The following is a 23,906-nucleotide window of genomic DNA, read 5'->3' as shown; positions in this document are numbered from 1 at the left end:
ATCTGATCTCTTTTATGTTATGCATTTAAAACCACGCTGAGAAAAGGCCCATGGAGTTCACAGTCCATAGCACTGAAAAGGTTAAGAACCCCGATTTAGATCTCTAGCAGGTATTAATCACGCAGACAATCTTCCTTAGGTAGGTCAGAGAATAGATTTCTGCTGTTTAACAAGGATGAGTATATCATTAGAGCAATCACAGTGAGAGGAAAAAAAATTCCCCCAAATAACTTCTTGACGTTAAAGCCCAAATTCCAAGACACTTGGTCAATGAGAAGCAATCTTTTATTTTTTTTTAATTTAAAATGGACTGAACTCAGCTTGTGAAGCCTGAATTTTCAGAAGACCAGGCAAGACAGACCTGCCAACTTTGGGGTGACATGTGCTCCTCTCAACGAGCCCCTTCCGGCCTCACAGCAGCCTGAAGCACACTTATTTGGTCAAAGGAATGAATGTGCCTGGGGCAGAGGAAAGCTCCTCAAAGTCAGTTCATCCCTGTCTCCATGTCCCCATGTCGGCAGGGGACACTGTCTGCTTAGACGAGACAGTAGGTTCTTTCTCTGTTTTTTCAATCTCTATCTCTGGTTTGCTCTAAAGTAAAGAAATAAGAGTCATTCAGCAAGCACTGGAGGAAAAAGCGCTGGATTTAACCAGAGAATGTAGATTTCAAGCTCGGGGGGGCCAGATGGCTTTTATTTGTAATATGGGGGCTCATTATAGCCCCTCTGCCTGTCTCTCAGGGACATTGTGACCATTACATGGAATAAGGTACAGCCTTTAAAAGATGTTTTAAAAACCCCAAAATCCTATACAAATATCAGGCCCTACCTACCTACCCATGGAAGGATAGTGAACACACCATTAGCAGTGAAGGCCAAGTAGCTTTGCATGGACAGTAATGCTGAGGAGTGGTTTTCCAGCACCATCAGTTGGGGGAGTCATTTGGGAGGAAGCCTTACAGGAACAGGGATTCCTTGGGTACCAACCTGTGACAACTGCTCCCAGGTGAAAGGAAATGTCAACACTCGAGGAACAAGAGTGCCTTCGAAACTCTCCCTAGAGATAAAGGTCCAAGCAAACCTGGGCACACCTCTCTCTCTCAAATCCTTTTTGTTTTGTTTTGTTTGGGTACAGATGCAAAATGGAAGAGGCTTTAGGGAGTGCACCATTCCTGCAAGTGGAGGGCCCTACCTGCCTCCCAGGTCAGGGACATGCTGGCCTTAGCGTGAAAACGGGCTGCAACTGAGGAGGGCGGTTGTCACTGTTTCAAAGATCTTTCCAAGTGAGAAAGATTCACCCTTTGATCGGTAAGCAGGCCTGATGCTTTACCTATCAAGAGGCTGCCGAGGTCCGTTGTTGCCTCATTTCATGCCTTAAATGCCATTTAATTTTCAATAAAGGACAATAACACATGGTTCTTAGGCCGTCTCTTGGCCATAATCATGAAGAGTTCATTTTGTGTGGTAAATGTGGTGACCGGAGGAAAGAAACGGGTAGCACTCCATTGTAAGAAAATATACTAATTAACAAGAAGAAGAGGTTACACTCCTTGTACACTGAGTTCTTTGTTTAAAACAAAGTTTCTCATTAGTCTACTGTGTTATCATTTTTGTGCATTTATTCTTTCACTCATTATTTTTTGGCTCAATAGTGGGCTATCTTTCAGTTTTTAAAGATTATCATATTTTCCTGATTCAATGATTCCCTTTACCTTTCTTTTTTCACATTTTAACTTTAGTAAAGTGAGGATGCATGTTTAATAAATATTGCATTTAATGTGCATTAATTCCTAAAAAAGATATTTAGTAAACCAATGGTCTTACAATGTATACTGCTTTAAAATCAAGGAGTATTATGAATCTGATAAGCAGTCACAAATAACATAGCATATATCAACTAGGGCAATGAGAAGCTTTTATTTGTCCTTCTCCATGTGTTGGAGCCTGCATAGCAAATTAATGGTTTAGGAAAATAATCGGCGCTGTTGATTGTTGACTGTATTAGTTATCTATTACTGCTGAACAAATTATCCCAAAAGTTAGCAGCTTAAAACTACAAACATTTATTATCCCACATAGTATCTTATGGTCAGAAACCTGGGATTGGCTTAGCTGGGTGGTTCTGTCTCAAGATCTCTCGTGAAGTTACACTCAAGCTGTGACGTGGGGCTGCATTCATCTGAAGCTTGACTGGGGCTGGAGGATTGGCTTCCTAACTCAATGCATGGTTGACAAGCGGCCTCAGGTCCTCACCATGTGGGCCTCCCTATAGGGCTGCTCATGACACGGGAGCTGGCTTCCCAGAGTGAGTGATGAGTGAGAGAGAGACTGAGATGGAAGCTCAGAAGTGACACACCATCACCTTTGCCTGGTGTACTCAAGATGACTATGGTAGCTCCAGGCACGTGTGACACACACAGTGAGAACCAGGCTAATACACTAAGGACAATGGGAGAGACAATGAAGATCAGGAGGCGCCCAGACAACATTGTTGAACCTCTGCATCAACTAACCCTGAACTGCCTTACCTCCAATATCCTGTCATGTGTGATACGTGTCCTACTGTTTAAGCCACTTAAAAGACCTTTGACATTGATATCACATCAATGTCACCTTCAAGAGACATCTAATTATATAAAGAATTGTCTCCAAAATTCCCAAAGCAAAGGAAAACAATTTTAATGTCATTTAGATAGATAGATAGATAGATGGATGGATGGATCCACAGAACACAATGAGGGCAACTGAAAAAAAAAAAACATGAAGTTAAATAACTACACATATCAAAAGTAAAAGGTCAGGAAGCTTGTAGACTCAAAGGGAGTTGCCTAGCAAACGAGGCAGTACCATGAAATAATATAATCCATTTTCCACTTTATAACCAGTGAAGATAGAGTATTCTAAATTTAGAGAATTAATGTCAAGGTTGCAGGCACTTAGAATATCCATTTATTTATTCATTTGAGAAATGATAATGTGCTCCAGGCCAGATCCCATGAGAGGTTTGGAGAACAAAGAGGTGAGCAAAATCAGCAGGCTTGTCCTTAGGGAGCTCATTGTCTACTAAAGAGAGGCTACAAACGAGCCGTACGTTTACGGTTACCAAGTAAGTAGCAGAAATGTGGAGGTTGTCACCCTCTCTCATGGGGACAGGAGGAGGCAGAATATGAGAAGCTTGCCGAGGAGAGAACACTAGCTGTGGCTTGGTAGGTAGGGCGGATGAGGCATGGAAGGTTTTGTGGCATCTCAGTCAGAGGAAGCACAGGGGTATGAGAGAGAATGAAACCTTAGGGACCTACAAAAGAGTGACCACTGAGACTCATGGCCCGGAATGGAAGGTAGGGGGCTAGCAGTTCAAGACAGGAAGTGACTGAAGCAATAGGCAGGGGCCAGGTATGGAAAGAAGGCAGGAAGGAAGGAGGGAAGGAAGGAGGGAAGGAGAGAAGGGAGGAAGGAGCTACATGTAAAAAACTAGGAAAGGAAGGCAGGAGGCACGAGTCTTTGCAGCCACATCCCTTCTTTGTGCCTCGGTCTCCTTGTATGGAAAGGAGATGGCTGGTGATGAGGAGAACAGGTATCGGAGACATCTAAGGCATCGACAGCAGAGGCCACGCCCTCAGACGGTAGCTGGACCCTTGGCAGGGTCAAGGAGAAGGGCAAGGAAAGACTTTCAATTAATTAAGACTCGTCTTAACAACTCCTGCCCTGTGCTACACGTCATCCTGTTTTATACATTCGTCTGAGTCCTTGAACTTGAAGGAGGGAGGAGGAAGGCCAAAAGGAATGGTCATAATTTTCCAGCTTCCACACAATTCACTCTCTTATGGCCTATTTTCTCAGGAATACTAGTTCATGAAACTCAAATCCAAATTGGCAAAGTGACAAATGTTTTGCATAGATGAAATTGTTCTCTCCATCAAACACTCAGCACGTTTCTCAACATCTGGAAGGGCCTGAAGGGGGTCTTTTTTCCACTGCAATTGAATATGCAGTTTATTAACATCAGTATATCACTGCTCTCTTACGTCCTTGACTGTGGTGCCTTAAAATACAAATGAATAGGCCTACTTTCCAAAAGTTGTTCTTTCAGGGAGAAAAGGAATGAGTAATCAATAGACCCCAGAAGACCTAAAATTCTATAGCAGGAGTCGACGAGCTTTTTCTATAAAGGACCAGAGAGTTAATATTTCAGGCTTTGTGGGCCATTTGGTCCCTGTGGCAACTACCCAACTCCACCATCAAGGTGTGAAAGCAGCCGGAGGTGAAACCTACCTAGAGGAGCAGGCTGCGCTCCAACAACTTTATTTACAAGAACAGGTGGCAGGCTCCTATCAAATTCTGCTACTATTATTTCAAATGACTTTTAGACCATTGGTACAACAGCTTTGGCAAAGCTTTAAAAAAAAAAAAAACAAACCCCTTGTGACAAAGTGTGTCTTTGTCTGGCCTGTTCGGGTGACCAGAGACTGTGGGCTCTCGCACTGGCCAATATCCAGGGAAAACAAGAGAAGGGAGAGCGAACCTGGAAGCCCAAGACTTCCGGGGGGAACATTCTTGGTCATTTCTGTCACTGCACTTACCTTCTGCCATGGCCTTGATGTCCTCAAGCACAGGGACCACTTTAGGCTTTAGCTGTTCATGAATTCCGCTTCCTAGCAATGATTTAATATCTAAATTCAAAGAAGCACAAGGACCTGTGAGGGTGGGCTCCTCTTATTTCTTCCCCTCTGACCATTCACTCTCCTCGCAAGGCCAGATTTCCTTGCCTGGAAAATCATCTTTAGTCTCTCCCGCCGTGAAATCCCATTTTTCATTCTAGACCCTTGTTGACTCTTGTGTGGAGATTTCTTCACTCTCTTCAAAGTCTCCTCAGCAGCCATGCCCCAGGGAGAAATTGCTCACCACAGACTCAGTATTTCCTTGTACTAGGAACACCGTGTTCACTGCCTTGAGCCATGACCGCCGTGGCCCTCATCTCGGTAACTAGACCAGGGCTTCTCAACTGGGGCACTACCGACATCTTGGGACAGAAAATTCTTTGTTGAACGGGCTGTCCTGCGCATTGTAGGATTTGCAGCTGCATCCCTGGCCTTGACCAACAGATGCCAGTAGCTAGCATTGCTCCCCTATCCTCACTCCCTTGGGACAACAAAAACTGTCTCCAGATGTTGCCAAATGTCGCCTTGAGGGCAAAACAGCCCCTGGTTGGGAACCACTATGTGTGAAGCTGTGTTGAGTTCCCTGTGGGCCTGCAGGGACCAGCACTGCCCAGCCCTCTATTTCTGAAGCCCACTGGATTCGCGGGGGGACCCATTACTGTCTTTAACAGCGGACCTGACAGAGACCCATTTCCTCTCCTATGTGGGGAACGAAGAAGAAGCCCTTGTGACAGGAAGAGAGCAAAAGCATTAACACAACGAATGCCGGGTTTTCATCACTGAGTAACAAATGACAAATGTCAATAACTCTAGGGAATTACTTTTCTGTTTTTCCCCTACTTTCATGCAGAAATTGTAGAAACAGCATGCTTCATTTCTCAGTCTGTGTTTTAGGGGAGAGGGCCACTGCATCTTCTAGCCAAAACAGACAGAAAAAGTTGAGGCAACTTTAAATTTTACTCACTGTCCAGATCTGAGAATGCCCTTTCCTTGGTGGTGGTATACTGGCCCAGTATATAGTCGATTTGCTAAAAATAAATAAATAAGTAGAAAATAAATTACACGAAACCTCCTCTTCTAAGGTCCAAAGCCACAATAAAGAGATTTAACATACAAAAATTATCCTGAATCAGAACTTTTTAGAAGAAGGCAGGATCTTAGAGATATTTATATTTTCTAACACCCAGACTTCTTAATAACACTCCAAAGCATATTGGCTTAAGGAACATGATTTCTCATGATTCTGTGGATTGGCTATGTGCATCTTCTCTTTGGGCCAACTTGGCTGGGGGCAAATGGATTCCTCTCTCTATGTGGCCTCTCCTCTTCCAAGAGGCCAGCCTGGGTGGTCCAGCATGGTGGTCCCAGCAGCAAGAGAACAAGAGCGGATGCTGCAAGGCCTCTGGCAGCCTCAGCTCAGAACTAGCACCAGGTCAAGTCCACTGTATTCTTTTGGGCAAAGCAAGTCACAGGGACAGCCCAGATTTGAACGGTTGGAAACAGATCCCCCTCTTGAAGGCAGGAACTACAAAGAATGTGAGGCCATTTGTAATTGACCGCACTAGGACCATTTCATTAAGCGGCTGTTCCTGAACCGGCCTCCAGAGGGGCCGCGTCCCCCTCCCCCTGCTGTGTCTCAGTGGAACCGCTTCCTCTCACCCTCGGCAACACTGGCGCTATCACTTTCAACAACTGTTGCCTATCTTCTCTGCGAAAATGTGCATCGCTATCTAATTTTTTCATTTCTCTAATTACCAGAGTAAGGTTAAATTTCTTATTATGTTTGAGGCCAGTTATACCTTCCTCTATAAATTGATTATTCATATTCTCTGCCCAGTTTTTATAGATTTGTTAAGAACTCTTCACATATTTTGAACTACATGAGTTTCCCCAAAAGTCATAACAATTTACAACTTTAAGAAAGCAACCCCACAGTTCACCAGCCGTGGCTGCTAAGTATTTAATTTTGCCAACATTTTAGGAAAAAGGTTTCACTTTGCAGTCTTTGGAATGACAGGTAAAAAATATTATGAATTTTTTTCGTAGATTGAGAAAATGATACATTTCCCTTTCTGTACAGGCTATAAAACTATGGATAAAATTAGCTTCTCTAATCTCGATATTAAAAAATGCCTACATTCTTTGCTTTTTTAGATCCAACCACATTTTAAAAAACTAGTACAAGGTTTAATGTGTTAGTATTTTTTAGAATATAATAAACTAGGATGAACACATCCCTGTATGAGGAGGCCCATGGATTCTGGAGGGCTCTTATTAGTGAATCCAAAAGAAAGGCATCCTTCTCCCCCTGGTGGTACCCATGAGCTCAGCATCATATGTTTCTGCTGGTTTCTCCTGAGACATTTTTAAAAACAATGTTTTGAATAGGCAAGACATCAACATGCTTCTGGGGTACAGAAAAAATGTGCCCTCAGGCCAAGCAGTTCCCCCTCCCCAAAGACAACTTCTGTGTGTATGTGTGTGCACGCATGTGTGTGTACCCTTCCCAAGGGATTTCACACATTTATATGGATATTAGCAAATAGATGTTTAGAAAGCGGAAAAGTTTCATTACAAAGGCAATTTCATGTAAACGATGGGGAGTTAATTAGACTGCCAAAAAGAAAGGATAACGACACCCAAAGATTTTTCTTTTTAAAAAAATCATGAGACCCTTAAAATGGTTAAGCACTTTCCTAACATGTACTATAATTTTGTTATACCTTTAAATAAAATAAAATAAAAACAGCAATTCTGAAATTATGCTTTTGTACTCTTTTGGAAATCACTTGCTGGGCCTTTATTTCTTCATCTACAAAACTGAAAAACAACACCTGTCTACATTGATTCACTGGGTTTCTAGAAAGTCCAAAGGAGATGCCGAATCTATGCAGGAACTCCAAAAGACCCAAAACACAAAGCATCACGGGATGTACAGATTGTGGTTTTTACCGCTGGAGTCCCATTCAGGAGCGTTCTCAAGTCTTTGAAGTTGCTGTCTGTCAGGTTCCGAGTCCTTTCCATCCGGGTCTTTAGGTGGTGATTTGCCACAAAACCATAGACGATACCAATGCTGCAGGAAAAGGAAAGAAGAAAGAGCATTTACTGTGTGATCCGTGCTCACCTGGCCAGGTGCAGAGCAGCACGGCACGTGGGAGGGGGCGGGTCTTCTGCGCAGAACCCCAAAGAACAGGACCTTGGTCCCCGACTCTGGCCTCTCCCACTGCTGTAGCCTTCCCGCCAAGATCCCATAATCCACCCACCACCAAAACATGGGCCACGAAACAGGAGTCAGTCCTCTCAGAGAAGACGCCTATCAATTTAAGATCCATTCTTCTGTTAAACAGGAATCTTATAAATGGAACAATGCTCGTGATGAATCGTGGGGGAGATAGAAGTTATCAAGGTCATAAAGCAGTGTATGTAATACAGTCCCATTTCTGTACAGATGCGGATCTAGGTACACACCCTCCCACACGGTGCACACACAAACACAGCCCGCATGCATTCCCCACAGAGAAGACTATCAGGAAACACACCAAAGTGAACAGAGTGGTTGGGGCTTTCTATCCTTTTTGGTTTCTCTGTCTTTGTTAGTTTTGCATTGTCAAGGTTGAAAAGAAACATGAGTTACTTCAGCATTAAAATGCTATATGAGAAGCCACAAACAATAGCACACATGCTGTATCATTTCATCTTATATAAAGTTCAAATATCAAGCAAAATGATGGTGCTAAAAGTCAGTGGTTATATTTGCGGAGGGGTGGCTAATGATGTAATTGGTGTGTTCGCTTCATGGAAACTCATGCATCTGTACTTATGGTATGGACACTTTTCTCCATGTAAAATATACTTCAGCAGAGCTTCAAAAACACCACAGAAAGAATCTACATGAAAATAAAAAACATATTTTTCAAGACACCTAAAATGTCTACATTCAATCATTTTAACGGTTCTTAACGTTGACTAGTTACTAACAATCCCCCACTTAAATTAGTTGATCTATTGGTTTGCTTTTGTGTCAGTCTTTGAAGATTACAATGTTACATTTAAAATTGCTAATTGCCAAGGCTCTGTTAGATTTGGCCACTAGATGGCAGCAAAGAATTACATAAACTCATAACACAACCACCATTTTACCTGTAGAAGTTAACAAAATTGATAGTTTGCAATAAATTGTTAGTTTGCAACCATCCAGTGGATGGTGTGTATATATTTCTAGAACAAAGTTTTGCAAATAACAGGAAAAATTTGGGGAAAAAATTCTGATGCAGAATATCAATACTTTGATTCTTCACCAAAAGCAAAGTCTTAAGCTTTAGGCATTCATATATTTACAGGTAGAGCAGCCGAGTATCTATTTTTGCATCAAAGGTCCCATGTTCCCAGGAAACCTCTTAGTTTTGCATAAAATGGGACAGACATTCACCCTGTTTACATTCATGATTCATTCCAAGGAGCATTGGTTCATTGCTGGTCCCACCTGAAACCTATTGTCCCACAGCAGTACTACACAGGTGCATTAGGTTTTCCAAACTAATCCATGAAAAAGTCTATCACACGATGTTGAGCAATATTTCCTATGGTTGACAAGTTGCAGTGGGATGTGGACCGGAGAAGGAACATAAGACTCAGGTTCTAGTCCCAGTACTGCCACTAAATCACTGTGTGAGCTTGAGAAAGTCACTTTTCTTCTGTGAGCTTCAGTGAATCACAAAACTAAAAATTAGTTTCTCAGGCTGCAAAGGAGAAGGGTACTGAATGGTCACACGTTCTCTAAGACTTTTTTGTAAGTTTGGGGTCATGCTGATAGCAATTTTAAAAAAATGAGTATTAACAATATTCTGTGCCATTTTTGTCAGCATTGTTATTTATGAGGCAGACATTATGTCACAGCACTAACACTTATTAAATGATGCACTCATGCCAAATAAGACCAAATGACCCAAAATAATGACTTTGGAGTAGTGTGAACAGAAGAAAAAAAAAATTGAGTCATGGCAAAGCCCCTGGAGGTTTACTTACTGTGCCAAATTCCAACCATTCTATGCCATGATCACCACCTGAATACACCTGCCCGCCACAGGATTTCACACTGGGGCCCTTGTCGTCTCTCCCCAGCATGTCTAAATTATTTGTCATTCATAAGCTCCAGACCCATTTTGTCATTTAAGAAGTCAAAGTGACCTTGGGAAACCAGACCCATTTTGTCATTTAAGAAGTCAAAGTGACCTTGGGAAACAAACAGCAAGCTCAAGTCCACTTGGCTTTCACTGACCCCCCCGGATGGGAGAAGAAACTCCTTGCATGAAATCCCAGAAAGATCTCCCTGAAATTCTGAGGGAGAATTTGTCACTCGTACTCCATTTTGTCTTTATTTCTACTTATGTTTAACTTGTGTAAAAAGAGGTGGAAACTGCTTTTTTGTCAACTTTGCAGAATGCAGGGTCTCTCGTCCACAGTGGGTGCTCAGTGAAGGTGGGTTGGAGGCCTGGGCTTGTTTGATTGGGTCCATTTAGAAGATTAGTCACATGGTTCGAGTGTCTAAGTCAGAAACCGCATTGTTCCTTTATTGAATAAACGCCTTCACTCACAAAGATCATCCATCAGAAAGACGAATTGCAACACAATGTTGTAATACACTGAACTTCAATGCAATGCATTTAAAAAGCCCCACATTTCTGCTAATAAATTATGGATCCAATTAAAATGAAAGCATTGATCATTTTTTTAAAAAACTGCACTCAACAGAATTCTGGAATAGAATTCAGCAACCGTCAAAGTTGATTTTCAGACTCAAAATACATTGCAAATTTTATATTTAAATTAAGGATGGCAAATTCAAATACCTACATGGGCAGGTAGGAAGCATGAAGGGCAAAGTGTGTGGCATGGAGCTACTGGAGCGGGGAGCAAAGATGGGAGTGGGGGCAGCTGCTCTGTGGTACCAGCAAGTGCCACCACGATGGTAGACCTGGAAATCTGGATTCTTATGTAAAATCTCCCATTTTTAAATATTAGCAACTAATCAAAGGGAAAAAAACTTTAAATATTATGCAAACCAATTAATGGTCTCCATTTTCAATCTCTAATTTAAACACAAATAGAGAATAAAGAAATTATGCTTTTGTTGCTATTGATTTAGACATTCCTTATTATTCAATGCATTTTTTAAGCAAAAAAGATCACATGAATTAATGTTTATGCTTTTTTTAACAACTACCAGTCACCTGTTAACTATTAGGATTTGAGAATACTGAGGGAAATTCACTTCGCACAAAAAAGGAATAAAATTTCAATGACTATCAGGTCTCTGGCATTTGACATAAAAGCCTTTAAGCTATCAAAAACATGTACTTGTATGCAGTATAATAAAATTTCTTGAAATTTTTGGCAGAAGATAGAAATTTTAATTATTATGGCATATTGGCATTACATCTATATTTCATCATGGACAGACCGATTTTCTCACATACATACTTTAAAAAGTAAATATTTAAAGATTAAGGCTAAACTTTTAAAATTTGTAGCAATTTTTTTCTATCAATTTCTATTGATTTAACGAAATTAGCCATTAAAAGTTAAGCCAATAAATGCTTTCAGTCTGTAACCGATCTCTTAATTTTTTAAGATAGTTTTTTAAATTTAAATTTAGATTTTAAATAACTAGCCCTTTCACTTACATTAGGAAAGTCTCATGATTTTCAGGCTTGCTAGCTCAATTTTTTTTCTAAAACCTTGTAGCCTCTAAGCCAGGAATTGACAATCATATTCTAACAAAAAATGAACTTTGAAAATAGCCATCTTCCTGAAGATGCCTGAGATTTAATTTCCACCACGGTAATTGGCAAAAGCTGACTTATACTTGGGAAACTTAGAAATACACTGGAGGAATAAAGGCACGGCTGCTCCTTTTTTTGTTGTTTATAAGCATTTTGAAATTCTGAAAAATGCAGCGATGACAAGTGCAAAGGAAAGAAGGGAGAGGAAACTTGGCTTTTTCGAGAGTCAGGCACATCTGCTTCAAGAGTCTCCGGTGAGCGGTGGAAATTCCATCTTCTGCAGACGGTCAAAGGGCCTTACATAAACACACGTCAGCGTCTGTGGAATTCCAACATTCTGCAGGCGCCTTCGGAAAAGCTCAGAGAAAGAACATGACCACATCTATTCCACATATATATACCAGGGCTCTTTCTCCTTGATCCCTATGCCTTTCTCAAAAGAAATAACACTAAAAAAGGATGGGGGAAAAATTAGAGTACTCAAGACCAACTTAAAAACCAACTTCATTTTTAATTCTAACACTTAGTATAGAGTCACAAAATGGAACTGAGCCTGATAAAAGGCAAACGGAATACTCTGGGTTTCTGAAAGAGTGTTCCAAAAATCATATACAAAGGTTATTTATCAATAGTATCCAAATCTGCTGAGGTCAAGGTAAGCCAGGGGCTAACACCTCCTTTTCTTTCTCTTTCCGTCTTCCAGTTTGTTGACATTCTTCCCCTTCCTATTTTATCTAATCTGATTTTGTGAACATACATACTTTCTTCTCCTCTCCATCTAAGCATAACATAGAAACCTTTGCTTTGCCTTGGTCTGTAAACTTCTCGGCTAGTTTTGATTATTTGCAAACAACACATAGCTATTATTCAACTCACAATGTTGAAGATATTTGCAAACAGACAGGGGTTCCAAAAGGAAGACATCAAAACAGCTATTCTAAATAAAAGAAATTCAAGGTAAAGAAGTTTAAACTTTTAGTCTGAATTTAAACAAAACAATCTCAACTACTGCTCTTATTTACACCTATTTATAATTCACATATAAATTCAATCTATTATGTGAAATAAATTAGTTTTCAGTTCATCATTTAGTCTCAAATAGGCGATCAATTTTGATTTAGTTATATTGGAATTTAAAATTGTGACTTTCAAATGAATAAGTTTTACTTGGGTGGGGAAAAATATCTTACTGAAAGTGTAGGAGGTTATAGAATCACAGTATGTATTTTTTAAGAAAACTTTTCTAATCTAAAATATACTCAGGAGAAAAAACTTTTAAAGACATTTACAATTGTTTGATGGGTCTATTCTTAAGAATAAAAAATGGTAGCATTTATTTTATATATAAATGAAAACCAAGTTTATTGTTGACTTCATAGCTTTGTTGTTTATATGTTTTGGTATTTTAAACATAATGTAAAGAATTCAATCAGTTCAGGGTGAACTATAATGTATACAGTATTATATACATTTATATATATGTACATATGTATATAATTATATGTAATACAAATGAAAGTCTAATTTAAAAATAGAAACCCAATACAGGATATCTGCATCATTAAAAAAAAAAAAAAAAACCTGAAAGCCCATTATTACATATGTAAACATCTATTCAGGTAAATGAGTAACTACATGCAATAAAGAATTTTCCTGAAATTACAACATATGTATTTACATCAAGTGAAAACTATTAACTTGTTAAGTAAGTAATCACACTAACAAGAAGCCCTAAGGGCCAGTATTTTCAAATGACATTTTGTCATCTGAGCCTCATCTTTGATGTCCAGGACATAGAGAGAGAGAAGGACAGCCGTCCAGGTCTTTGGATGAACAAAGGACGTAAGCTTCAGGCTTACAGGAAATGCACAAGGGTCTGACAGGTCTTTGGGCTGTAACTGACATTCTTCTGGTATTGAGGAAGAAAGGAACTACTCCCACAGCTGTAGGGTCTGTCCATTCCTGAAAATACTTGAAACGCAAAGCAGAGAGACAGGGACATCTGGAATCACCATTGACCCGATCCCAAGCTGCTTTTCAGAATTCAAGCTGAAGAAACAGTCAGATTCAAATTATTTACAGAGATACAGAGACAGAGGCAGAGGCGGACGAGGCAACAGAGAAGAGAGAGAGATGCCCACAGCCTCGTCTCGCAGAGAAAACACAAAAAACTCCCTGGCGGTCAAACAAGGGTGCGTAGAATTAGCTATGACATTCACTTGGATCCTGTTTACAAGTATATTGTTAAGGTTTATTACTTCACTATTTTCAGCAAACATGTGTCTTTATTTTAAAAAATGGCTGCCCTGGAAGAAGCTGTATTGCATTGGCTTTTGTCTTTTACGGGATTTTTTGGGTGTTCAAGCTTAATTTTTAGTGTAATTAACTCAGTAGGCAATGCCTGAACAGTGTAGATAATTCGAGAGACAAGAAGTCTATCAGCAGTAAGAAGTGAGTTCCTTCCTGACCCTTCATAACCGTCACCAGAGGCAACCGCTGTCACCCACCGGAGTCCTGCCAATCCTTTCACACATGTTCTATGCAAATATAACAAAGCGTTTGTGTCTCCCTCCATTTTCGTTTTTATCATAGGTGCCATGTTCTACACACGGGCTGCAGCCCGCTGCTCTCACTTCCTCTCGCTTGCGGACTGTTCCTATCAGCGCATCCATAGTTGTCCAGTCCTTTCCAACGAGTATACTGTATTCAATCGACCCCAAGGCATGTCTTCCCAGGTCCCTACTGATGGCCACACTTACAGATGTTTCTTTCTTGGGTTTGCAGCTAGAACTCCAGCTGGTAGGCCAGCTTAAGTTGTTCTGTTTAATTTTGTTTAATTTCTGTTTTCTGCTTAAATTCTCGAATCTCAGTTATGTAGCAAACCACTTGAAAACTCTTTCTCATGGCTACAGAGCAAATGCAGTGCCTGGAGGAACATCAAGGGGGAATGTTGACTACCAATCCTTCTCCTTGAGGCCTAGTATCATTCATGCCATAGGCACCTTATTTCTGTCGCTAAGTGATACGACATTCATGGCTTGAATAAATGAGGAAATGTGGAACGATGACCAAATACCACAACCAGGGGGCCAGTATCGTGAAGCACATTCCTGAACTGAAGAATCTGATTTGGATTCAACCAAAAGTCATCATCTTTAAAGCAGTGTACTTCTGATCTGTCAATCAATTGGGAAAATTTGGGCAATAGCAGGAACTACAGAAAAAAATATCCTAAATCACGAGGTGTGTTCCAGGCCTCAAGAAGGCGTAGCAGCTTAACTGCGAATTCAAGCAAACTGGGCATATCAGTAGAAAGTTAATTCGACTCTACAATACTCTCAAATTCCCAAATTCAGGGACCCATCCTTCAAGATACCCTGTGCACATACAAATCAACTAGCAAATACTTGCTCTGCCTTCTCGCAGGCTGCCTGTCTCCAAACAGCTATTTAAGAGGAAGGAGGTGCTGTTCTGGGAGGTAAATGCTTTCTGCAGTGCAAGGTTTATCAGGGCATCTTCAAGATGAAAAAATACCAAGGGTTGGGTTACCATCTGAGTTAGGGCAGCTTGATTACAACACTAACTTCTGGTTACGATGACATCTTTTTGAACGGTCCTAGAGAAGCATTTTTTCCTCTTCTGTTTTTGGGGTTGCTGTTGTTTTGTTTTAAACTCTTGGGCTTAACACTCAAAACATGAGACATTCCTCATTGACCTAAAACATAATCAGCTGTTGTCCAAGATTCTACTTGCCTTATAAGTATACAAATCACCAAGAGGGAAACTGCAAAATATTTCCTCAGGCAGGTCCCGTTTTTCTTCTGTCGCTGGTGCATTTCTCCACCACACTTGTTACAGCAACGACACAAACCAAAGCAAAACCCCACCAGAGGCATCAGAATAATGAAGAGCAGTCCCAGGACAGCACAAATAATAATCCCAATTTCATAGGAGATAATCTGCAAGTCAAACAAGAGAAACAGCACAGACTGTAACACCAAATAACAAGTAGAACATTCCACAGTGCACACATTGCAATTTTTTAACCTATGTGCCACCATGAGTTGAATTTTAATGTGTGGGGGGGGGGGGGTGGTTGTATTTCCATTTTGAAGTTCCTTCTTGAAACAGAGGAAATAGAGATTTGAGTTATCAGAATACGGGACCAAGTAGTTACCATCTTCTTTCAATTCCAAAGTGTTGGGGATCATAATTAGCCACTCCAAAATGTGTCTCTTTGCCTTGATTATTTTTAAGAACAAAAGACTCTGAAAGAAACTTTGGCTCTCCCCCAACCACGTAAAAGAATTTAAGACAGAAGACCTGTTCCAAGAAGGCACTAATACCAAAAGATAACTGCAGTGTAATGTAAAATGGGTCCCATTGTCTACCGAAGGGCTGGTAAACACTTATTTAGCAAACATTTGCTTTTCCATCTCTATGTGAATTGCCTTCCTCCCCTTTGAAGCCCCAAACCACTAACCCCAACATTCTCCCTTGTTTTTGGCTGGAGATGGTATTTAAGGTGGCAGGATTTGGCCACTCTGGTGAGTTACTCAGTTTTCCTGGGTTTCTCGCATGTACACGTTATAAAATTTGTTTGATTTTCTCCTGCTATTCTGTCTCATGTCAATTAAATTCTTAGAGCAGCCAGAAGGAGCTAGAGGGTAGAGGAATTGTCTTCCTCTCCTACAAAGGAAAACGTCCAAATGGAGGCTCAAGTGGCAAATGGTTTAATTTCAACTCCAAAGGTATTTCGTTTATTTTTAAATGGCAGGACAAATTTTGGCAGAAGTATTTGCATAACAAATAATCTACTTATAAGATGCTTTTCACCAGAAAGATAGGACCAGTAGACGTTGTTAAGGATTTGAAGCAGTTTGAATTGCATCAATTAATGACAAATTCACAGTAAGTTACAAAAGAATCCAGAATATATCCAAATGTAGAAAAAAGGCTCAGACTTTCTGAGTCAGACATGGCTACCCACTTGGCTTCCTCACCCATATACTGGGAACAACAATACACACCTTGTAAGGTCATTGTGAAAATTACAGAAAATGTACGATTAGTGATAACGTGCCAAGTAAAATAGTTGACACAGAGTAGATGCTTAGTAAGTGACACCTCTCAGGCCATGCCAGTGAGGCTGGGCCTGGCAGCCCGTGTCTCAGACACCCCCCAGCTTTCTAGAAACTAGCAGGACTTCTAGATACAATCACATGACCTAACCATATTTATATAATCACTGCTGGTTTTATTCCGGAATAATAAAAATTAATGCAACTGGATGAGAAAACTTGAGCTCGTTCCAGTTCGTGTGTGCAGTTACTCACGTTTCCATAAAGCAAGATGTTTTTACAGAATGGCAGAGAATTACAGGTGGTAGTTTGCAACTAACAGATCAGCTATTTAGCAATAGATTCTGAAGCCAAGCTCAGCCAAGTAAAACAAAACACAAGTGATTTTCCTAGGAGCAAACGTGGTGTCTTGGGAGAGAGCCCTGAACTAGGAATCAGAAGAGCTGCTGTAAATCCCAGCAGGGAGCTTCTCGGTGCCGACACTGGAGAATGTTAGATTAGCATCACCCTCATAAGCACATTATAAGGGATATATCATTAAATGATTTAATGTGAAAACCACTAGCCAAGTGCCCAGCACACTGCAAATATTCATTCAATATGAGTTTATTCTATGAGCAAATGCTCAAGAGTCTTAAGGCAGGTCCACATGGCACTTCAATATTATCTACCGCAATATTAAGGTTAAAAAGCTAAAGAAAAAAGTGGTTGAATTTTGCTGCATTCAAAGGGCATGCTCCCATGTAAACAAAGCCTCCCAACCCCCAGGGCCAAGAATCATCATTTGCTGGCACTTTTAACACTCTGTTGAGTTCTCATATCATTGGCCAGTTGAAAAACCAGACCCAGACACTCCAAACTCATATATATTTTACTCTCATTTCTCAGAAAATATTCTAAATTATTTACTATTTTTAAAGGAATTTAAAATCCTTTCTGAATTCCGGAACAGAAACCCAGCAAAGAAGGTGTACTGAAATGTTTTAAGTGTAATATCTTTAGCTCCCAATACAAATTTTATATACAACCTTTCCAATGTTACTGACTAAATATTATGTTAGACAGTATCAGGAACAAGATACGTCATTTCAAGAGTTTACTTCTAGGCTGAAGTCTAGCCAAGGTCTGGCAAGGACCTAAATTATTTTCTGAAAACACAAGGTCTCCACAGTGCTTTGTGGATTATGTTGAAGAGAAGATCAAGATTTAAATTTGCGGAGAAGGGTCGCTATTCTTCCACAAACTTCTAAAACTGTAAGAGAAGATTAAAGATGATGGCAGAAACAAAAATGAAACAAATAGTTTAAAAACCAACACAATGGAGACCACAGGGAAGAATAGAAAGTTCTGGCAAAAGCATCGCATTACTACACTCACTGGGTTTAGACAGAGAACAACAGGAAACAGCAGACAAGCACTTTACCTTCAGAATCAAGATTACGCTTTCTGGCTGTGGAAGTCAAAGCAGTTGAGGAGGTTGTGTAAGGCAGAGGCAGCAGGCAGCAAGAAAACAGAGAAAGTTCCGTGAGTGATTAACCACAAGTGAGAGCATTAATATCCCACACAGAGATAATCAAGTGAGAGAAAGATCGACACCAGACAGGAACATAAAACTTAAGTGTTTATGAGAGAAACAGTGACTTTAAATGTCCTTAGGTGGCAAAATAAAGTGAAGTGGCTCCATGTCATTCCCCAGATTACCATTTTAGAATTGTCTGGTCCAGGAAATCCAAGTTTGGAAACCACTGCCTTAGATGGAAGATTTTCACAGATGTGAAAGATGAATGTTTGTGATATTAGTAACTTTTAAATGAGGCATCCAACATGTTGGGGTGGGCAGTTTAGACACACCTGCCTGCTGGGTCGCACGGGACATCCTGAATGACCCCAGCCTCCCTTCCTGGGCAAGGGCCCCAAACTCACCAACCATAAGCGTCTCACAGTGCATGTTAAAGACAGTGACTTCAGGCTCCTCCATGGAGCCGGGGTCAGGAGATTTGGGTAAGACCAGGAATCTGTCTTTAAACTGAGCCCGGGCCATGCCTACGATTAGGTGCGTCTGGGAAACCTGCTCTTGGCTCCAAGGGCTGATCATGCTCGGCTGCAGCCAGGGCAGAACCACCTGTAAGCCACAGCCACAACAGTAGCTGATTCTTTTGTGACTAATTTTCCCACCCAAGTGTCAGCCCGGTCTGATATGGTGGGTAGGGTACCAGCAAACCCTTCAGTCGAGCTGGGTGCACGTTCATCTTTTCCCTGTCCATGCCAGTTGTCATATAGGTACAGGGTTATTATCTGTGCAATGCAGCAGTTTGAATCCTGGCTCTGTCACTGTCTGTGAGTCCCACTTCAATTAACTGCCCATTCCCATCACCTGGGGACCTTTTGAAAAATATCAATAACCAGCCAACCCTGACCAACTACATCAGAAACTCTGGGGGACAAGTCTAACATCGTTACAGTGCTACAAGCCCAAGCCTCAGTTCCCTTATCGACAGAGTGGGGATAAGCAGAGACCCTACCTTACGTGGTTACTGTGAAGACAACCTGAGAAAACAGTGAGAAGCAACGTGCTTTGTGCACTATTCTGTTCTAAGCACTTCACACGTATATTTAATGTATATTAAGTGTGTTAATACACGTGAAGTGCTTAGACCAGTGTCTGCCAGAGTAATGCTCAATCAGTAATGACAACAGTAACAAATAATCAAATGCATGCCAGCATTATTCTCACCCCTGAGCTCCAATGAGCTCAGACAAGGATCCAGGTTGGGGACTACCTTGCACTGCTCTCTGAATGCTTTCTGAGACCCCTAGAAGATACTTTTCTTACGTGGAAAGGAGAGTGTGTTCTTACGGCACGTCATCGCCCTCCCAGAGGGCAGGAAAACAAGGAGCTAATTCACTTACCTCTCGCAGACATGTAGAGTGGGTCCCAAACATCACAAACCCACCTGGAAGGATGACCTGACACTTACTCAGTGCCAAGTCGATATCCGACGACTATTAGCACTAGTGAGGTGGTGACAAGACTAGGAACGGGTCCCGACCCCTGCACCTGCCCCTGCCCCCAGAGGAAGCTTCCAGAAAGGAAAGGTAATAAGTGAGGGATGAAATGGATGAGGAAGACACAAACCAGCTAAATCTAGATACAAATCAGCTAAATCTACAAACTATCTAAAACCAAGAGACTGGCGTGGAGATGAACCCTGACCTCATGGAAACTAACTCAGGAAGTCCTCACAAGGAAACTCACATTCCTCCCAACAGCCATGTGCAGAATGAAATAGAGGGCAGGTGGGGGGTGGGGGCAGGTCGCGGGGAGAACTGTCCCCTGAAAAGGTTTCTAGAGTTGTGGGTGGCCCTTACAGTTATTGGTGGGAGGTGATCGTGTCCTCTCCCTAAATTGCCCCAAATCATGCATTCTGGGAGGACAGGAATGGTGTCCTTTAATTTAATTGAGAAGCCACCACTTGACAAGCTGCTAGAGGCTCTCTGTGCAGAAACCCCACGTGAGCCTGTGAGGGGGGTGATGCTATGCTGTTCTCCCTCATTTATAGTCAGCCAGCAGGTGCAGAATCCGAGGAGGGGCTCCCCCACACTCTCTGATCCCCAAAGGAATGGATTCAGGTGTTCTACAAGATCCGCTGTGCCGGGCATGGTGCGTTTTCGTATGTTGAGCACAGGCCTTGGCACATACTGGGCATGCTGAATGCCCCCTGAACTGAGTACAGAAAGGAGTTGCCCACGGAATCTCTACCTCGACGGCTCTGGTGAAGACAGACTATTCCTGCGAAGACTAAATGAGCTAATATCTTAAATCCTGGACAATAGGGCCTGCTACACAGCATGTGCTACAGAAACGCCAGGAAATAAGCATTCTTAGACTCATTTCTCAGCTTTCTATAGCTTCCTCTGTCTGGTCCTCATTTTTCCTTATGGCTCTGTAATTCCAAATCTTCTTCCCCTCCTGGACTTCCTTTTCTGCCTGGCCACTTCGTCCCACAGATAATTACCCACTGTAACATTTTATGGCTTAAAGGTAAAAGGCACAGCTCTGGGGCTCTCACATTCTTTGCACACAGCTCAAGATACTCAGAGGAGAGCTGTTTCTTCCAAATTAGTCACCTCAGAACTATAGCACAGTGGCCTGGAATGAGCCTAATTTTTGTTGGTGGTGTATTTGTTGGTTCAGAGTTAGACTGGTCTGGGTGCAAATCCCAGCTTTACCATTTAGTTGCTGAGTGATCTTGGGCAAGTTCCCTAGCCTCTCTGAGGGCAAGATTTCTGCATCCACCGCGCAGAAATAGACAGTTACCACCGTGAGGACTAGAAATAATACAAAGCTCCTAATCCAGAGCTTGGCACAAGGTGGACAAGAAATGGTGGCTCTTGTTAATACAGGGAGGAAGATGACAAAGTTTAAGAAGCAATGGAGAAGCTTCTTGCTTGAAGCCAACTGTTTGCCAATGGGCTTTATTTCTCTTGCTTCTAAGTCTCAGTTTAAACGCCAGCTCTCCCGTGGAGTCTTTCCCGATTTCTCAAGTGCAACTACACTCTCCCTCCTCTGCACATGCACATCCGTTTATCAGGACTTCTTATGTGACATACGTCCTTCGCCATCTTGAATCCATTAACTACTGCCTCAGTCTGCCTGGGCTGCCGTGACAAAGAACCACAGACTGGGGGGCTCAAACAACAGAAACGTATTCCTCACAGTTCCGGAGGCTGGAAAGTCCAGGATCAATGTGTCGGCGGGATTGCTTTCTTCCAATGTCTCTCGCTCCGGCTTGCAGACGGCTGTCTTCTCCCTGTGTCTTCACATGGTTTTTTTGCTCTGTGTGTCTATGTCCTTATCTCCCCTTCTTTTTTTTTTTTTTTTAAACAAGTGGATACTTGTTTGGCTTTTTTTTTTATTTTATTTTATTTTTTTTCCTTTTTCTCCCCAAAGCCCCCCAGTACATAGTTGTGTATTCTTCGTTGTGGGCTCTTCTAGTTGTGGCACGTGGGACGCCGCCTCAGCGTGGCCCGATGAGCAGTGCCATGTCCACGCCCAGGATTCGAACTAACGAAACACTGGGCCGCGTGCAGAGGAGCGCGCGAACTTAACCACTCGGCCACGGGGCCAGCCCCTCCTTATCTCCCCTTCTTATAAGGCCACCAGTCAGACTGGATTAAGACCCACCCTAATGACCCCATTTTAAAAACCCACTTAATTACCCCTTTGAAGACCCAAATACAATCCCATTCTGAGTACTGGGATTAGGGCTTCAATCTATGAATTCCGGACACAATTCTGCTCTAACATCCAGGCCTGTGTCTTATCCCACCGCCTCCTTTTCACCAACTGTGAGTTCTTGAAGCGAGGGCTGTCTTTCACATGTGGGTACCCCTCTCATGCACTGCTCCCACTGAGTACGCTGTCAACATCAATTAAATAAATACATTAAACAAAAGGAGAAATTGTAAAAAAAAATGTCAGGGAGGAGAAGGGGCCCAAGGATCTTACAGTACGACTTTTCACTTTCAGCTAAAGTGCAGACAGGAGGCAGTTATGTGAAAAGGAGTCATATCTCCCTTGCAAAGTCAGGGTTATGCCTCGGAACAAAAGTTCTGCTCTGTTGAATGCCCTGAACCTCCTTATGAAGAAAGTTCAGGACAAGAACCCCCAACCAACTCAGCTGCCCAGGCTCCTGGCCATCTGAGGGCCACTAGAAGATGAAACACTGAACTCAGGACAGTGAGAGCTGCAAAGAGTCCAGTGCAGGGCCACTCCCTCACACGGACCTTGCCTGTGTGACTGCACTAATTGGAGAGCCAGTGGGCACTGGCCAGTAGAGAGGATGCTGTCGGTGCCCGCCCATGTCCCCCCAGCTTTAATCATCTTGGGGTGCCTCCTCAGACTTGTAACTTCCGGTATCTTTCACTCTGTGCTCAGAGGCATTTTCTGAATCCCAGGAAGGTGAGAAGTGCTTAGGGATTAACACCAACCCAATGAGGCCCTTAACCAGTGCCTCTTCAGTCTTGGTGTGTGGATTCAGCTCTCTCACCCTTCCCATGGGCTAATTCAGACGCTGGAGTCTCACAGGGTTTCCCACAGCAGCTCTACAGGATGCTGCTCTAACCACTCCCTGTGGCAGGTGGAGTAATGACACATCCTCTCATAGACTGCCCTTCCTCCCCTGTGTCACCTCCCTAGTTCCCAGCCAGTGTGCACTGCACGTCCCAAAGTCAGAGTCGGCTTCTGGAGAATCTAACCTAACACACCCAGCATTTATCAGACTAAAACCACCCCTTCCCAAGGTGCCCTGGCTTCTTTGGTGCCTTCGCTTAACTAAATGCCTGTCCCTTGGATAACTGCGGGAAATGTGACCAACCCCACATCTAGGGTAGGATTCAGGTCATTCATGGGGGCCCAGTCCTGTCTCCTCTCTCCACTCCACCCCTGCCCCACTAGTTTTTATCAGTTTGCAAAGGCACCAGAGGTGGAGAGAAAATCAAGAACCAAGGAGCCTCGATTTTACAGGAACTCCAAATGTATCACCAAGCCGACCATAAAGAACTTGCCCACCTGAGTGAGACTCCTGCCATGGACAGTGGCAGCCCATCTGGCAGCCAGCTGCTCAGAGTCCCCACAGGGTCTCAGGACCTCATCCTCCAAGGCCTGAGCCCAGATGAAGCACGGCCCCTACCTCCATCCATTCCCTGGCAGAACTAGCTAGCATTCAGGCTGGGCTGCTAATGGCATGCTGATTTTTAATATAAATATAAAAACAACAGTCACTATATTCCGCCCAGGGATGCAGGCAGACAGGCAGACGTATATCTTCATGTTTCAAGATATAAATGAAGCCAGTGGCATTTAAGAATGAAAATGCTTTCCAAGGTCCCAGGGAAGGCTGCGAGCACTAGGTAGTAACTAGCTCATCATCTTCCACACAGGTGAATGGCCCCGAGATAAGGTTTCCTCCTTGGCTTCCGTGTTCACATCCCTCTTGAGTATCATTTTATTGCAAATTGAGAATATGAGGCCATCATAACTACAGTATCTGAGGTGACCATTCACTGGGCAAGAATGCACTGCCCTCCTCGGACTTAGCCCTCACACCCCGTGAGCACACTGCCATCCACCTTTGTTGTCCCGGCCATTAAAGAATGTCCACCCATAGGTCTGCTTTCACTGTTGTCCTAATAACTGCCTTCATACCAAGAAAGGAGGGAACAAAGTGCCTGACCCTGGAGGCCTAAGAGCTTGACAAACAGATTCAACTGTTTTCATTATCCTAACCTTCAGTGCAAGAAACACCTGTCTGTTTCACTGGCAGCCTTCTCTCCTTGTGAAGCAAAATCAAAAGAACGCACTCTTGTGTTTAGGGAGTCACTGGT

At 42.4% G+C, this 23,906-nt stretch overlaps 1 protein-coding gene across 11 annotated transcripts in view; it reads right to left on the bottom strand.

The window, feature by feature from the left end:
* PROM1 (prominin 1) overlaps positions 1–23,906 on the bottom strand; it is a 147,719-nt gene that overhangs the window by 37,301 nt on the left and 86,512 nt on the right. For all 11 annotated transcript variants that reach the window (XM_046657482.1, XM_046657481.1, XM_046657476.1 and 8 more), the window contains 4 exons: positions 15,193–15,398; positions 7,610–7,730; positions 5,622–5,685; positions 4,580–4,669 (listed from right to left, as the gene is read on the bottom strand). In XM_046657482.1, the coding sequence (XP_046513438.1) occupies positions 4,580–4,669; positions 5,622–5,685; positions 7,610–7,730; positions 15,193–15,398 (481 nt within the window). The remainder of the gene's footprint in view (positions 1–4,579; positions 4,670–5,621; positions 5,686–7,609; positions 7,731–15,192; positions 15,399–23,906) is intronic.

Source organism: Equus quagga, chromosome 3, assembly GCF_021613505.1.
Source record: "Equus quagga isolate Etosha38 chromosome 3, UCLA_HA_Equagga_1.0, whole genome shotgun sequence".
Classification (NCBI taxonomy): Eukaryota; Metazoa; Chordata; class Mammalia; order Perissodactyla; family Equidae; genus Equus; species Equus quagga.
This window is presented reverse-complemented; position numbering and strand designations above follow the sequence as displayed.